We start from the raw sequence: 17,227 nt of genomic DNA on the forward strand, positions 1-17,227 counted from the left end.
TGTAGTTTTAATAAATCTTTTCACAGAGTAATACGTAGATTTAGTAAATGTAAGAATTTATAATCCCCTACGTACGGCTGTCATAGGATGAATAAATGTGTTTTTTCCTTCTACTGAAAAATTGTATATTTTGCACATAGGAGTTATTGCAGGAACAACGACGATATGCTCTAGGCATACCTTGTTTTGCAACATATAAAGAAAAGGCTCGTCTCCACTATTAAACACTTAACAACAACACGTTAAATGTTAAATTGTTTACCGTTAACATCCCAACATGTTGATTGAACATGTTAATGCTAATTTCATTTAACACTTTGTCCACACTGTTAAACATGTTAAACTTGACTTTCTTTGCGTAGTCCACCATAAACAGTCTATGAGATTTTAATATAGATAGTGTTTTATTTTCAAACCTTGGACAATGGACTCAGATGATGATATGACTTTTGTAATTGCCTCTATTGCTTGTTACAAGGCTTTGAAAAGGAAGAAAATGAGAATGTGGATGTGGCAATATCTTAGTAAAAGACGCTATGCAGGATACATTCTAAACGAGGTTAAAATTAAATACAGTATTGATTTGGATTCAAAAACTTGCTGAGAATGTCAGAACACGATTTTAATATAATGCTGCAAAAATACTTCCTGTTACATCAAAGAAATACACAATTTAAGAGCAGCCATTTCATCTCAATTTAAAAAATTACAGCGTGATTATCATAGGACCTACGACATGATAGATGTTAAAGTAGCGGGTAATATCGTATAATTATTCTTTCCGAAGTTTTACGAATGTTAACATACATCACCAAATATGACCATTACTGACGTCAACATAGCATTAACGTTTAGCGTACAATGAGAGTGCGAAAACTCTCTATTGTATTCTTGAGAACAATATTAAATAATAATTCCAGTTCCCTAAAACAGTCGGCCTTCTTAGTTTTGTCCGTGTATTCTTTTGCAGACACATCCCACAAACAAGGTCTTTCCATCAGTGCATTAATTTTATTCTAATGTATTTTCTTTCGTCCACTCCATTACGTCTAACTAACATACTTAGTTACCATGGTAAGTCAATTGAGACTTGAAATGTCCATATACCTGTTAAATTCAACATGTTATATTTAACATGTTGTTGTTAAATGTTTAATAGTGGAGACGCGCCTTAAGAAGAACATGTCAACTTTCATACAGATCTGTACATAAATTATAGTTACTGAGGAAAGTTTAGCAACAGAATTTTACTGTAAAATAAGCACTGGGAACTAGAGAAATGAATCACCTTCCACAAAGGATAGAACTGCTGTAACAGACATGCCACACAAATACTCTCGAGTGAAGAAGACACGAATACTAACTTGATGTCGTCTAGACTGATGTCCATAGGATCAGTCGGGGACTCGTCCAGGTCTACAGGGAGGTTCATCATGTCGATCCCATCGAGGTCAGACAAGGTGGCAGCCGTGATGTGTCTGCCAGTGTACGGTGGGTTGGTTGTCTTGGGCAAGGCGATGCTGTTGGCCAGTTGCTGGAATGGCTGCCCGCTGGTCGGTACCGTGAAGTTGCTGCTGCTGTTTGTGGAGGCCACTGGGAACACCTCACTCACCTCCTCCTCTGCCTCCACCTTTATCCTCCTCTGCAGGATGCTCCTGCTGCCTGCACCACTCGTCCCTGTCCTGCTGGTTCGGGGTGAGGATCTGGAAAACAACCAGAGCTTTGAGACTCCTCACCAGAAAATATCACTTACAACAGCCTTCAATAGTTTCTCATTTTCTTAATAGTTATTTATGATACAAGTTCGTAAAGGTTCTCTTTTTGGCATGAGTGTAAAGTTTCTGAAATGAGGCGAAGCGAAGTTCCTGAAATGAGGCGAAGCGAAGTTCCTGAAATGAGAAGTGAAGTTCCTGAAATGAGGCGAAGCGAAGTTCCTGAAATGAGGCGAAGCGAAGTTCCTGAAATGAGGCGAAGCGAAGTTCCTGAAATGAGGCGAAGCGAAGTTCCTGAAATGAGGCAAAGCAAAGTTCCTGAAATGAGGCAAAGCGAAGTTCCTGAAATGAGGCGAAGCGAAGTTCCTGAAATGAGGCAAAGTAGTTTCTGAAATGAGGCGAAGCGAAGTTCCTGAAATGAGGCGAAGCGAAGTTTCTGAAATGAGGCGAAGCGAAGTTCCTGAAATGAGGCGAAGCGAAGTTCCTGAAATGAGGCGAAGCGAAGTTCCTGAAATGAGGCGAAGCGAAGTTCCTGAAATGAGGCAAAGCAAAGTTCCTGAAATGAGGCGAAGCGAAGTTTCTGAAATGAGGCGAAGCGAAGTTTCTGAAATGAGGCGAAGCGAAGTTCCTGAAATGAGGCGAAGCGAAGTTTCTGAAATGAGGCAAAGCGAAGTTTCTGAAATGAGGCGAAGCGAAGTTTCTGAAATGAGGCGAAGCGAAGTTTCTGAAATGAGGCGAAGCGAAGTTTCTGAAATGAGGCGAAGCGAAGTTTCTGAAATGAGGCGAAGCGAAGTTTCTGAAATGAGGCATAGCGAAGTTTCTGAAATGAGGCAAAGCGAAGTTTCTGAAATGAGGCGAAGCGAAGTTTCTGAAATGAGGCGAAGCGAAGTTTCTAAAATGAGGCAAAGCGAAGTTTCTAAAATGAGGCAAAGCGAAGTTTCTGAAATGAGGGGAAGCGAAGTTTCTGAAATGAGGCAAAGCAAAGTTTCTAAAATGAGGCAAAGCGAAGTTTCTGAAATGAGGCAAAGCGAAGTTTCTGAAATGAGGCAAAGCGAAGTTTCCAAAATGAGGCGAAGCGAAGTTTCCGAAATGAGGCGAAGCAAAGTTTCTGAAATGAGGCATAGCGAAGTTTCTGAAATGAGGCGAAGCGAAGTTTCTGAAATGAGGCGAAGCGAAGTTTCTAAAATGAGGCAAAGCGAAGTTTCTGAAATGAGGCAAAGCGAAGTTTCTGAAATGAGGCGAAGCGAAGTTTCTGAAATGAGGCGAAGCGAAGTTTCTGAAATGAGGCAAAGCGAAGTTTCTACAATGAGGCAAAGCGAAGTTTCTGAAATGAGGCATAGAGAAGTTTCTGAAATGAGACGAAGCGAAGTTTCTGAAATGAGGCGAAGCGAAGTTTCACAAACACACGAGGGCCAAAAAGACAACTTTACGGATGTTATCATGCAATATTTTTTTCTACAATAGCACAAATTTACATTAAATAAAAATTTCAAGTTGGAGAGGTTATATGATCACGATTTCATGGCCGATTAAACTCAGAACCATTAAGAAATAAGTATATATATATATATATATATATATATATATATATATATATTCTTTTACTCTTAAAACTAAAGAATAATGATATTTTACAAACAATTTCAAATTAATGTAACTCTGAAAATATTGAAATTAGAGTACATGTTTATATGACTTTTTTGCTCAAAATGACTTCCGAAATAGTTCCATAAGTGGCAGTAAATCCTCGTGAATCACCCTGTATATACTGTAATATATATATGTTTTTTTTTTTTTGGAATAAAATAATTGAAGAGTCCACTGCAAGAATGATGGATGTCACTTTCTTGTCGAAAATGAACCAAGACTGTCAATGCATAGCTTAAGACATATAGAATGTACATAGAGAGTTATATGGCATTAACACTGATAGTCGTCCACACCTGTGGAGTAACGGTCAGCGCGTCTGGCTGCGAAACCAGGTGGCCCGGGTTCGATTCCCGGTCGGGGCAAGTTACCTGGTTGAGGTTTTTTCCGGGGTTTTCCCTCAACCCAATATGAGCAAATGCTGGGTAACTTTCGGTGCTGGACCCCGGACTCATTTCACCGGCATTATCACCTTCATCTCATTCAGACGCTAAATAACCAAAGATGTTGATAAAGCGTCGTAAAATAACCTACTAAAATAAAAAAAAAAACACTGATAGTCATTGCCCAGTAATGATCGGAAAATCACAGTTAAGCTTTGAGCGCTAAGCATTTCAAACTTTCAATTGCTTCTCCTGAAAAATGTATTCCAAATGACATCCATCATTCTTGCAGTGGACTCTTCAAATATAATCGATTGAAGATAATTTTAGTTTAGAATATCGCTAATTGTTTAAGCTTTAATTTCATACCTCAATGAAGTCTTTTGCCCAGTTGGAAGTGTGCCTTTTGTCTGTCGGAAAGATAATAAATGTCGGAAAATGTGAAACAGGAGAAAACAGACACTGAAGATGGCGTAAGGTATGGAAATTATAGTGCGCTTATATTATAAATGTCCAAATAATTATGAAATTATTGAGATAATGAGTACAAGTTATATATTTTTTGAAACGAGAACAAAAGAGCTTTCGGATGAGGCAAAACATTTATCAAAATTTTGAAGAAATCTGACATTTCTAGAGTCAATGTATACGTTCAGAGAACCCTGTCCTAAATGAAAGGGCTTCAGGCAAAATTTACCGGTCATTTCTCGCAAATGTCAAAATAAAAGTTCTAACAGGTAGCAGAATGGACCCAGTTAACTGGCCTGAGTTCATATAAGGTTGCCCTGCTCTTATAATTAATCCGTTCATTCATATGACCTCACAGCACTCACCCAGAACTGTTTGTGCGCCTGCTGCGACTTGCAGCCACGGGCGTTCTGACAGGCGTGGTCTTGCTAGCAACTAGGGGGCTTTCCACCTCTCCTTCAACATCCACTCGCTCCATGTCATCAGTCACAGAATGATCCAACGTCGCATCATCATCTTCCGAGTCTCCAATGTCAGATCCATTCGAGCTGCAGCCACCCAAGGCCTGAAAATACACACAAAGATTAGCACCGCTGACCTGTTGGAAACGAAAGTTTCAGTGGTATGGAAACATTGATTTTCAAAAATATACCAAATTCTAATTCTATAAATTTATTTCATAATATTAAGATAAAAAAAAAGGTAAAGGTATCCCCGTTACACACTATGAAGGCACTTGGGGGGGCATGGAGGTAGAGCCCCATGCTTTCCATGACCTCGGCACTAGAATGAGGTGGTGTGGTCGACACTACACTCCGACCGCCTTTTACTCCCGGGAAAGACCCGGTACTCAATTTTATAGGAGGCTGAGTGAACCTCGGGGCCGTTCGGGAAGTTTGGCAACGAGAAAAATCCCGTCACCACTTGGGATCGAACCCCGGACCTTCCAGTCCGTAGCCAGCTGCTCTACCAACTGAGCTACCTGGCCTAGAATATTTTTTCTCATTTCTATTTCCTTCAAAACAAACAATTTTGCCTCCTTTGGCACCATTTTAATACTTTTGCAGTGTTTGTAATTTCGTAACAATTAAGTTTGGTGAGTGAAGATCGTTATTAGTGGCATCTGTTGGCTATTACAGGAAACTATCACTGAGCATATGCAGAGATAGCAGAAGAACATGATAATAATAATAGGAAAGTAATTTTTCATTATCAAAGAAGTGAATTAAAATAAATAATACTGCAGGATTACAAAATTCACAGAAATATTACAGCACTATGAATCTTTGCTGTATAACCTACCTTAAAATACGACATTATGAGTAAAGAGACAAACATCACCTAATTCGACGAAGTACAAAGATAAACACGTGTTTCAATTTTTTTTTTTTCGTTGTTGGTAACTCTATAGCATCTATTAGATGCTTTATGGTTGTGCTAACAGATGGAGTTACTTGTCAACAATGTGACGCTGAAACATGTGTTCAGGTTACTGCCCAGCAACAGTCCTGATGTATTTTATATTTGTGATGATTGGTTAATTAATATTAACCCGGCACACTCACATTCATACAAATTTCCAGACTCTAGACACCCAGGGAATTCTTCTCCTTCAAGAAAAATTCACCGAGAGCCGAGCTCGGGAATCGAACCCGGGACCTCCTGATCTGGAAGCCAGCATGTTGACCAACTGACCACGGAGGCAGTCAGCTGTTTCATGTTAAAAAATGTTAAATGTTATGTTTTATTTAACGACGCTCGCAACTGCTGAGGTTATATCAGCATCGCCGGTGTGCGGAATTTTGTCCCACAGGAGTTCTTTTACATGCCAGTAAATCTACCGACATATGCCTGTCGCATTTAAGCACATTTAAATGCCATCAACCTCGCCCGGAATCGAACCCGCAATTTCGGGCATAAAAGGCCAGCGCTATACCAACTACGCCAGCCAGATCGACTGTTTCATGTTGTGACGTAGTATGTTTATTGATATTTATTTATTTATTTATTCATTTATTTATTATTTTACTAACAATTGTAACATAAGATATAATATATACAGAAAAACTTTAGCTCGCCCCTGAAAGAGTAGAACTCGTGCTCAGGGGCAGATCCCTGAATTGAAATTAATAATTATACAATACAATTTGTCTTATGTCTACTGTGCAACTATAGTATATAAATTTAAATTTACAATTTTTCAATTTTTATAAAATCCATACATAACTTTTTTAATTTAATACTAGAACTATTAGAATTGACAAGATTAGGATATTTAAATATAAATTCGTTATATATTCTTGGGCCTAAATTATTACTATGATTAAATACTGTAGCAGTGTTGCATTTTGGTTCAAACAATCTTAAAGAATTCATACCTTTTGTTTCATAACTATGAGAATACAATTCAAAATTATTTCGATTTTTATGTATGAATTTTATTAATACAATATAATAAATTTGTCTTATGTTAAGTACATTAAAGTCTAGAAACAAATTTTGAGATGGAAAATCAATAGGTTTATGAAGACATATTTTAATTATTTTCTTCTGTAATAAATAAAGTGGATTAAAATTGGATTTAAATAAGCTACCCCATCCTATAATTCCATACATAATTACCGATTGAAATAAAGTTAAATATATTGTACGTAATAAAATATTGACAAGTAATTCCTCAATGAAACAAAATAATATATTATTTTACGTAATTTATTGCAAAGGTAATTAATGTGTTGGTGCCATTTTAGATGATTATCGAAAATTATGCCCAAATACTTAACTTCAGAGGACTCTTTAATAATCGGACATTTACACAATCAGAATTATGTAATTTAATACTTAATATAGATGTAGGAGGTTTGTTACATTTTTCAGATAATGAGAATGGAATAATTAGGTTTTATTTTAGTTGATAGAAAGATAATTTATGTCAAACCATTTTTTTATTAATTTAAGTCCATTATTTGAATTATTATATGCATCATACCATATGTCACTTGTAGTGATTCACTGGTAATGTACAAAAGGTAAAGGTAAAGGTATCCCCGTAACATGCCATGAAGGCACTTGGAGGGGGCATGGAGGTAGAGCACCATGCTTTCCATGACCTCGGCACTAGAATGAGGTGGTGTGGTCGGCACCACGCTCTGACCGCCTTTTACCCCCAGGAAGGACCCGGTACTCAATTTTATAGGAGGCTGAATGAACCTCGGGGCCGTTCTGAAAGTTTGGCAACGAGAAAAAATCCTGTCACCACCTGGGATCGAACCCCGGACCTTCCAGTCCTAGCCAGCTGCTCTACCAACTGAGCTACCCGGCCGCCACTGGTAATGTACAAGACACTTTAATTCTTTCATGGAAAAGAAAGACACAACTCCACACTTTACAACTTTCACCAGCAACTTGTGATGTACAACACCACATCTTTGTGGAATAGACCCCGGGAAGTACCAGCTCACCTGTGGACTGCTTATGCTATGCCTCATCTGTGAGATGTGTGCCGCAACAAGTGTGGGCGTTCCCTTGTTATTGCTGGTTTCATTCTTGGTTCGCTTCTTTGTTGGTGTCTTCGTTTCACTCCCCACATTATGGTTTGTACGACTGACCGGTGGCCTCTTCCCCAGCTGTGCACGCATGGCAATGTCCTGTGTTGTGATGCCCAGAATGTTTAGCTCCGGGTGATCCTGTGCAAAGTTTTATATCCTTCAGAGAATGAGGTGGAAATTAATTACAGTATCTAAGCTTGCCCAGAAACTGCAGCAAGCATACAGTTTTAATAACTGGCACAAATTTAAGTGAGGACTACAAAAAAAATTTTTCTTTCTTCGTTTTTCAAGAGACAGCTTTCATTTTTGGTACACAAATACAGAGTGGAAGTGAAATAATCCTACAGATTGAAAGGGGCATTAGAGTACACTTAAATGAATAGAAACCTATATTACATTTTGTGATTAAATGCACGGTTAATTAGAAAATTGAGTTGGAAGTTTCAGGAGTCTGGCAACATCACCGTTAGCACACTCCTCTTTCTTCTCGTAAAACAGATGTAAGAGGTCAACGAACTCAGGTCTGTTTCTGTACGTGAATACCTCATCCCTCCCTCTCTAGCTACAATGTTGCAATCTGTTTGCATCGTTCAGTGACTTAAAATTAGTATATATTATTTTAATGTACCGAAGTACATATGATATTTCCATGCAGATATTCTGTGTTATCATACGATGAAAGAGTAATGGAACGGAGAAAAATTCTTTCCGGCACTGGGATTTGAACCCGGGTTTTCAGCTCTACGTGCTGATGCTTTATCCACTAAACCACACCGGATTCCACCCCGGCGTCGAAAGAATCGTCTCAGTTTTAAGTTCCAACTCTTGGGTTCCCTCTAGTGGCCGCCCTCTGCCGGGGTGGAATCCGGTGTGGCTTAGTGGATAAAGCGTCAGCACGTAGAGCTGAAAACCCGGGTTCAAATCCCGGCGCCGGAGAGAATTTTTCTCCATTCTATTACTCTTTCATCGTATTAAAATTAGTGGTTTTAGAATTAAATTTACACAAAAACCGTCCATTCTATTGAAACACACTAGAGGGATAAACGATTCTTTATTACATTTTCTATTAATATGGACAAAACTCACGATCATACTCACAATAATTACCGAATAAGAGGGTGTTAAACATTTGGGAAAGAACATTTTTTTCTGAGAAAACTATTAACTTTCCACCAATATGGTATTACACTTTTTTTGTTACATACAACATGAGTTATTTGCTCTCAAATTCTGCAGGGTTATTTTACTTCCAATCTGTATATCTTTTTTTTTTTACTTGGTTACTTAACGACACTGTATCAACTACTAGGTTATTTAGCATTGATGGGATTGGTGATAGCGAGATGGTACTTGGCGAGATGAGGCCGAGAATTCGCCATAGATTACCTGACATTTGCCTTGCAGTTGGGGAAAATCTTACTAATCAACCCAAGCAGGAATCGAACCCACATCTAAATGCAACCTCTGGTCAGAAGGCAAACGCACTTTGTTTAATGCGTTAGGTACAGCTTACAGCAGTAAATTGTTTGGAAATATTCAACATTTTTTTCCTCCATTACTGTATCTTGTACAATAATGAAAATTGGTATGTGTAAAACACTGTCCTTCCGCTAAATTAAAAAAATACTTTTACGATTTAAAAAAAAATATATTTATATTTTTTTTCAAAATTCAAAGTTCACTGTGCAGTGATGAAGCGTTTCCCTCACAACTCATAAACTTGTTAACTTTTTCATGTTCTCTCTCTTTTATTTTATTGCTGAAACTCATGTTTACAATATCATGCTCTTTCAACTACATTCCTTAATAAACAATATTTTTTTAAATTTTGTGTTAGATATTTGACCATTTTTTTAAATTAATTTATTTTTTATCAGACAATCTATCAAAGGTAGAGGAGTGATTTTGCATCATATTGTAGATGTGACATGCATAAATACACACAAAAAATTTCATCACAGAATGTTTGATAGTTTTTGAGTTATGAGGGAAATGCTTCATCAATGCACAGTGAACTTTGAAAAAAAATATAAATAATTTTTTTTATCGTAAAAATATGTTTATCATATAGCAGAAGGACAGTGTTTTACATATACTAATTTTCATTATTGTACAAGATACAGTAATGGAGGAAAAAAATGTTGAATATTTTGCAAATCTAGTCTTTCAGGTGAAGCTCCCTGTAAAGCAGATTTGAATAATTTCAAGGGAAAAATTGTTCCGGAGCCGGGTATCGATCCCGGGACCTCTGGTTGAACGTACCAGCGCTCTACCACTAAAATTATTCAAATCTGCTTTACAGGGAGCTTCACCTGAAAGACTAGATTTGCATAATATATACGTTACTGTGTACGTTAACAGAAAACAACAATTCCAAGTCACACAGAGATTGTGTGCACTCGTGGGTCTCTGGCGTTTTGTCAGCCCACGCAAGTTGTGTGGATATAAAGGGAAAAGTTGAGATGGTGTCGGGTGGAGTTCCCGGGTAGCTCAGTGGTAGAGCGCTGGTACGTTCAACCACAGGTCCCGGGATCGATACCCGGCCCCGGAACAATTTTTCCCTTGAAATTATTCAATGTTGAATATTTCCAAAATTTTACTCCTTTAAACTGTACCTAACCCCTTAAGCTATGCTCGTAATTTCCACAGTTATCACCCCATTATGAACATTGAAAACGAACTGTTAACAAAAGTAATGTAAACTTTGACACCCCTCGTCATTATAACCGGGCCTACATTCTGCTCATCACTCACATCGCCCTCCATTCTCCTCCTCTTGTGGTTCAGCAGCAGGGCCTTGTACAGCTCTTCGTTCAGCTCGTACGGGTTGTAGCTGGTTGTGACGTTGGACTCCAGGTCGAACCCAGACGGCTTCAGTGAGAGTGTTGACGTCACGTGCCGCATGTCGGGGCTCAGGGAACATTCCAGTGTCGACAACTGCCTCTTCTGCTTCTTACTCAGTCTTGGAGGAGGCCCTTCTGCAAGCACAACCACAATGAAGTTACTGGGATGATATTATACAGTGGTGTATGCAGGATTTTTACCTGGGTTTCAATCAGATTTGTTGTGTGTAATCACAAAATTGTATATTAAGGGATGAAATACGTGAAATGGAACAACTGGATAATACTCACGGCAGACCAATATCGATAGTCGACACTACTCGCTGGCCACTAGTCACCGGGCCGTACCGAGCCGTATCAAACAAAATATAATCGAAATGGTGGTAGTCAAATTCGCCACTATGTTCTTAAATAATTCACTCCATTAGTCAAGTTCAAGGTTCTATGTAGTACAACGGCGGTTTTTTGAATGCATTAAAAGAAAATGAAGATGTAATAAGATCATAAAATAGTTTATCACAAGGAAATTAACAGGAAAAAAAGTGTGTTTCACGGAATACCATTAAAATGATGGACAGTAAATTTCCAGTTAATGTTCCACAAAGCGTAAAGTACGTAATTATAACGGCGTTGCTGTTTTATTTCTGGCCTATAGAAAAATACCTAGCCTTTTACGAAAAAAAATTTTAGAGACCATGAAATTATTCACCGCTTTCATTATAGGCCTATTATTTTTTTATCAATATTACGTATCAAAAACTGTCATATTATATAATTTTAACTACTACATAGGTAAGCTAAGCTAAGCTAACCTAACCAAAGCTAACCTAACCTAACGAAAACTAACCTAACCTAACCAAACCAAAGCTAACCTAACCTAACCAAAGCTAACCTAACCTAACCAAAGCTAACCTAACCTAACGAAAACTAACCTAACCTAACCAAAGCTAACCTAACCTAACCAAAGCTAACCTAACGAAAACTAACCTAACCAAAGCTAACCTAACCTAACCAAAGCTAACCTAACCTAACCAAAGCTAACCTAACCTAACCAAAGCTAACCTAACCTAACCTAACGAAAACTAACCTAACCTAACGAAAACTAACCTAATCTAACCTAACCTAACCAAAACTAACCTAACCTAACCAAACCAAAGCTAAGCTAAGCTAACCTAAGCTAACCTAGCCTACTCGCAATATTTACGCAAATACACATTGTCGCTAACAGTGGTGCTATCTCTCAATAATGTTCAGATCGAAGGAGGTAGACAGGTAGATAAAAAAAAGAAATATAGCACAAAACTGTTTTGTCTCGAGACTCTCGTCTAAGACACGTAATAAGTCACGTAATCTACTTGCAATATATTTGCGCAAATACACTTTGTAGCTAACACTGGTGCTATCTCTCAGTAATGTTCAGAACGAAGGAGGCACAGAGAGAGAGAGAGAGAAAAAAATTTCTCCCGCCAACTATGCCACACACCAACATCATGTTCTTATGTTGGTGACATTGTGTATTTACTTAAATTTGGTGGTAAACGTAACGGCACGGTTCAAAGTGACAGTGGTAATTCTCCAGTATAGCGCGTGAAATTTCTATTTTGTTGCTTTAGCATTTCTTACATTTCTCTCTATACTTCTTACAAGGAAAAAGTAAAAATGTAACTTTTGATGTGTTTAAAAGGCCAAGAGCATAAATGCCTAATAAAGTTTGGAAACAGCTCACTTGGCAGGCTATTACCAGGATAGTTGTCGTCCTCTGAGCTGTGGTCGCTCTCCCCCACTTCCTGTCTGATGGCCGCAAGCTCCTGGAAGTAACGTCGCCTGGCCTTCTGCTCGGCTGGGGAGTTGCGAGGTGGGGGGTGGTGGGGAATGCGCTCCATCTTCGGCAGTGCCCCGGGGGGCTGGCTGAACGCTGTCTCCAGCAGGTGTTGGCGTGACAGCAGTATCTCCTTCATCAGACGGAAGTAGTATCTTCTTTGTTGGTATCTACAAATTGTGAAGTTGACAATTTCGGAATACTGAACAACAATTTCCAATCTTCTACAAGTTATAGCAGCAATAGGCGTTTGAGTGCATTTGCCCTCCGTATGCACGGGAAATTCCAAGTGCGAGCGCTGCAGAACGCTGTAGTGTGCCAGCAGCTGTAACAGATCTTACAGCTTTTAAATGAGCTAATTTTAGGACTTCAGGGAAAAGGAATTCTTAATACACAATTTGCATGTAGAATTGCAGCTTTTAAGGAGAAATTGTTGTTATGGATACGTCAAATGCAAAAGGGCGAAATATATCATTTCTCATCCTTATCTAAGCACATAGAATTTTGAACAATGAAAATTTCGAAATGTACGCATGTATTCTATCCGGTCTATTACAGGAATTTACATCAAGGTTCCACGGTTTAGATTGCCTGGAAATGGATTTGCGTATTTTTGCTACAAGTTCTGATTCCAACTGATTATTGATAACGTCCCCCTTCATTATAGTGTGAATTGATTGACCTGCGATGCAAGTGAAATATGATTCAAGGTCGAGTCTTATGCAGTTTTATGACGGATTCCCAAGAGGACGCTTTCCCAATCTGTGTAAACTGTGTGAGAAAGTTTTGTGTTTATTTGGTTCCACTTATAGATGTGAACAGTTACTTTCTATTACGAAAATAAACAAATCTCAAACAAGAAATGATGGGCTTTTTGCGGCAGTTCTTCGCACAGCTTGTGCTAATACAGTTTCTCCAAATCTTGAGAAATTGAGTAATATGAATTAATGTGCAACAGACATGTTTTGTTTTGTGTTTAAGGAACTGTTTCATTACTTTGTGTTCTTATTTAGTTTGGTAGAATAACATTTTCTTTTGAAACATACAGTACGTACCGCAACTTGAATAAACCGGTTTTCGTGCACTCTATAAGCACACTCCTCTCGCAGTACACCGTGCAAGCACAGAGTGCATAATTCTGCCCAACCCTGAGTTATAGCATACCGGACAAGCTACTAAAATTCTCAAGGCAGACAAACAGCATTTTTAAGGAGAGAAATTAGTATTGCAACTGTACATGTGAGAATGAACTTGTACACCTCTGTTGGGAAGGAGAGTAATTTTGGCTACTTTTTACAGAAGTCTATCAGTGCAAGTGTTCCATCCAAGCAATTTCTGAACTTCAAAAACCATCCACACTTAGTCATGCTTACTTGTACTCCCGAAACTGAGCCTTCCTCATCAACGAACGCATCTTGGCGATGTCTGGCCTGTAGTAGCCGTTCTTCAGTTGTGCTTGGAAGTCTGACAACGGGGATCCAAACCTCATGTTTGCTCTCGCAAACAGACACTGTAATGTTTCTTCTTTCTCCTGGGCATCCTTCTCAGGGAATGTCGGTAGAAAGTTCTGAACAGAATATAGAATAATGAGACTGCAGAGTGTATGAACCTGGCAGCTTTCACATGAAGAATTTCTTATGATATAAATTTTGTCAAGGAGAAAAATGTCACCAATGATGTCTAGAGAAACACATTGTCGGCAAAAGTTTAAGGACACCCATTCAAAACAGGTAATGAGCTATAGGCCTTAAATTTTGTGCTAACATACACATTTTAATATTCGACCTGAAAGTACAGTAGAAATGCTACTTTTTAGTAAAAAAAGGCTTGAGCTACGTTTCTGAATTTTTTATACAAGCAGGTATACCAGGTAGCAATCGGACTGTTATTGCTAAAAATTATAAAAAAAAAAAAGGTGTGTTAATATTTTGGAAGGGGTTGAATATTTATTAAATTCAGTGAAAAAAAAAAATGGATAAAATGTAGCAAAAAGAAAAATTCCCTCCCTATGAGCAACCATGTGATCCTAGTGGCTAGCAACTAAAGTTCAACTGTCACTCAATTCAATTCAATTTATTTGGCCATTAGAAATACAGTTTTAGGCTTCGTCAGAATACATTGAAAAAACATATAAATACATTTTAAAAAACACTAATAATAGAAACAGTAAAATTTAAGTAATACAATGAAAACATGAAATAATTTGAAACTTTTAAATTGAAGAAAACTAACTAAATTGCAATTAAACTTATTTATTAAAATACAATTTCATACAAATTTGTGTTGAAAAACTCAGCAACAGAAAAATGATTGTAACTAATCTAAATAACTTTATTTATTAAAAAACAATTTCGTGTGAATTTATGTGAAGAAACTCATCTACAGAGTAGACAGGATTAATTAAAAGCCAATTATAAAATCTAGCTTTGAAACTATTGGTTGGTAACTTATAATATTGCCTGGGAAGCTTATTATATAATTTCATCCCATGACAGAAAAATTTGTAGGCCTACTAGTTTTATGTAATCTACAGTATGGAATATTAATTTGTTCACTATTTCTAATTTCATGATCATGTATATTGGCTATTAATGAGTAATTGTATATATTTTGTCGAGTGTAAAGGACTAGGTCGTATATATATAAATTTATGACAGTTAATATCTGTGATTGTTTGAAAAGAGGTCGACAATGTTCAAGATAGTTTGATTGACATAGAATTCTAATGGCTTTCTTTTGCAAAATCAAGACGCTCCCAATTTTGCTACCATTTCCCCAGAAAATTAAGGCATACCTAATTATCGACTGAAAGAACGAAAAGAAGGCACATCTTAAATAATTTTGAGAAACACAAGTCACTAATTTCTTTAATAAATATATAACTCTTGATAATTTTGTGCATATATATTCGATATGTTTTTCGCATGTTAAACTGGAGTCTATAAAAAGTTCTGGATGCATATTCCCTACGTATTGAGCTTCGTGACTGTATGTACTAGACTGTGGTATAACCTAAATAGTAAATGAGTATTGGAAAAGAATAGGTACAAACACACAACTACTTCAGACTTCAAAAATATCACTGATGACATGATAACTGAATTGTTTCGACATGACTACATAATGTATAGAGAAAGCATAGACCTAATGTCTCCTTCATGATTATTTATGGTTTGTGATGAGAGAATAACAAGCAAAAAATTAGAGAATATTACGTAAGACACCAATTAATCTGAAATTTGGAAAAAAGAGGTAATAAGCATTGAAATCGCTGAAGTGATCACAAATAATGGATGTATTAAACAATATTACCTCCATAAGAATCGTATAGTGCTATCCAGTAAGAAGACAAATTGATAGGCCGAGAAAGTACTGACCACGCAAACAACAGGGCAACTGTAACTCACGATTAAGTTAGGTTTAATTCAAGGAAAAAAGAATACACATTTTCATAAAAGATGCAACTGACAACAAAATGCTCTTCAGCAAGTCACTGTAAAGCACACACAATTCAATTGCATGTTAGCATGTTTGTTAAATGATTCCTTTTGAGTAGGATACGCTACACATAAGCTACCTACAACAGCATTTAACAATTCTGAGCTATCTGAGAAAAAAAAAATAATAATGGCTTGCAGAATGTCAGTAGTGCTTACAACTGCACATGATTTTAAAATTACAAACAATTATGGTAAAATTATTATTGTTGAAATATTATGTACGTACCAGTATAGCTAGTGAAAGTAAGTTCTACTAATACCTTAAGATGTTGCCTTTGTTGTTCTGTAAAGCATTCACGCCAAGTGCGATAAGAAAAGAATTCCTTAAAGATGTTCTTATTTTCACACAACCCTTGTGGTAGTTGCAAGCGTACACCTTCTATATGACATTCTTCACAACGCGTTGACTCTTGTGACAGTTCTGAACCAACTGACGATCCGTCAGAGGACATTGTTGAATATTCCAGGTCCATACTTGAGCCTAGAAACATGAAATATGATAACCTTAATACCTTAATATTGGTTTAATCTCTCTATATGAACGTACATAAAAATCCTGCTCCGACCGTTCGTGCAATTAACCTAAAAATTATAATGATTTAATTGTGAATGCGTAGCTCTTATTTTAAGCAACCATAAAGCGTACGAGGGGCCCCTTCACTGTAGCACGTAAGGGGGGATTTTATGTAAAGTAATACATAAGCTCAGAATTACATATTCGTCTAAAGACACTATGTTTCCTGTAAATTCCATTCCCAGCAATGATCATAAAAATCAAAGAGTTTTAAACTATAATATTTATAAAGCAGAAGGCAAATAGAAGTGTTTCGGTACTGATACCGACCAACAAGGTATTGGGGCTAATTTAAACTTTGAGTGGATAGTAATTATTCATATTTGTACCGACCTTAAAGGTGTAGTTTTTAAGTTTTGTCTAATTTCAACGCCCTCCACGTTTGGTATCCCAGGTCTGCAATGCAGATAATATAGAATCCAACCGTGGAGGACATGGCGGACGGAACGGGAACCATCTTTGTACCAGTACCACCAACATAATTGGGATGTGATAAGATAGGCACCAACTGAAGAGACATATAATTGCGGACTAAAATATAATTTAAATTGTGCATATTGTATATTAAATTACATAAATTACTTCTAGATCTGAAAACATAATATTTTAAAAGAATGTATAAAAGTATTCAAGATTAGAGAATAAACTGTTTTTATAAGGAATACCAACGTTTGAGAAATGGTGGGCAAATCCTGTTTGGTAGTTGGCAATAGAGAACACAGATGATAGCGGT

At 37.3% G+C, this 17,227-nt stretch overlaps 1 protein-coding gene across 3 annotated transcripts in view; it reads right to left on the reverse strand.

The window, feature by feature from the left end:
* LOC138698910 (nuclear factor related to kappa-B-binding protein-like) overlaps window positions 1–16,970 on the reverse strand; it is a 62,564-nt gene extending 45,594 nt beyond the window's left edge. For all 3 annotated transcript variants that reach the window (XM_069825190.1, XM_069825180.1, XM_069825143.1), the window contains exons 1-8: window positions 16,828–16,970; window positions 16,181–16,401; window positions 13,794–13,987; window positions 12,343–12,590; window positions 10,513–10,736; window positions 7,672–7,896; window positions 4,576–4,775; window positions 1,365–1,703 (exon numbers count right to left, since the gene is read on the reverse strand). In XM_069825190.1, coding sequence (XP_069681291.1) covers window positions 1,365–1,703; window positions 4,576–4,775; window positions 7,672–7,896; window positions 10,513–10,736; window positions 12,343–12,590; window positions 13,794–13,987; window positions 16,181–16,393 — 1,643 coding nt within the window. In that variant the 5' untranslated portion in view covers window positions 16,394–16,401; window positions 16,828–16,970. The remainder of the gene's footprint in view (window positions 1–1,364; window positions 1,704–4,575; window positions 4,776–7,671; window positions 7,897–10,512; window positions 10,737–12,342; window positions 12,591–13,793; window positions 13,988–16,180; window positions 16,402–16,827) is intronic.
* Window positions 16,971–17,227: the final 257 nt, after the last annotated feature.

Source organism: Periplaneta americana, chromosome 1 (assembly GCF_040183065.1).
Source record: "Periplaneta americana isolate PAMFEO1 chromosome 1, P.americana_PAMFEO1_priV1, whole genome shotgun sequence".
NCBI classification, from domain to species: Eukaryota; Metazoa; Arthropoda; class Insecta; order Blattodea; family Blattidae; genus Periplaneta; species Periplaneta americana.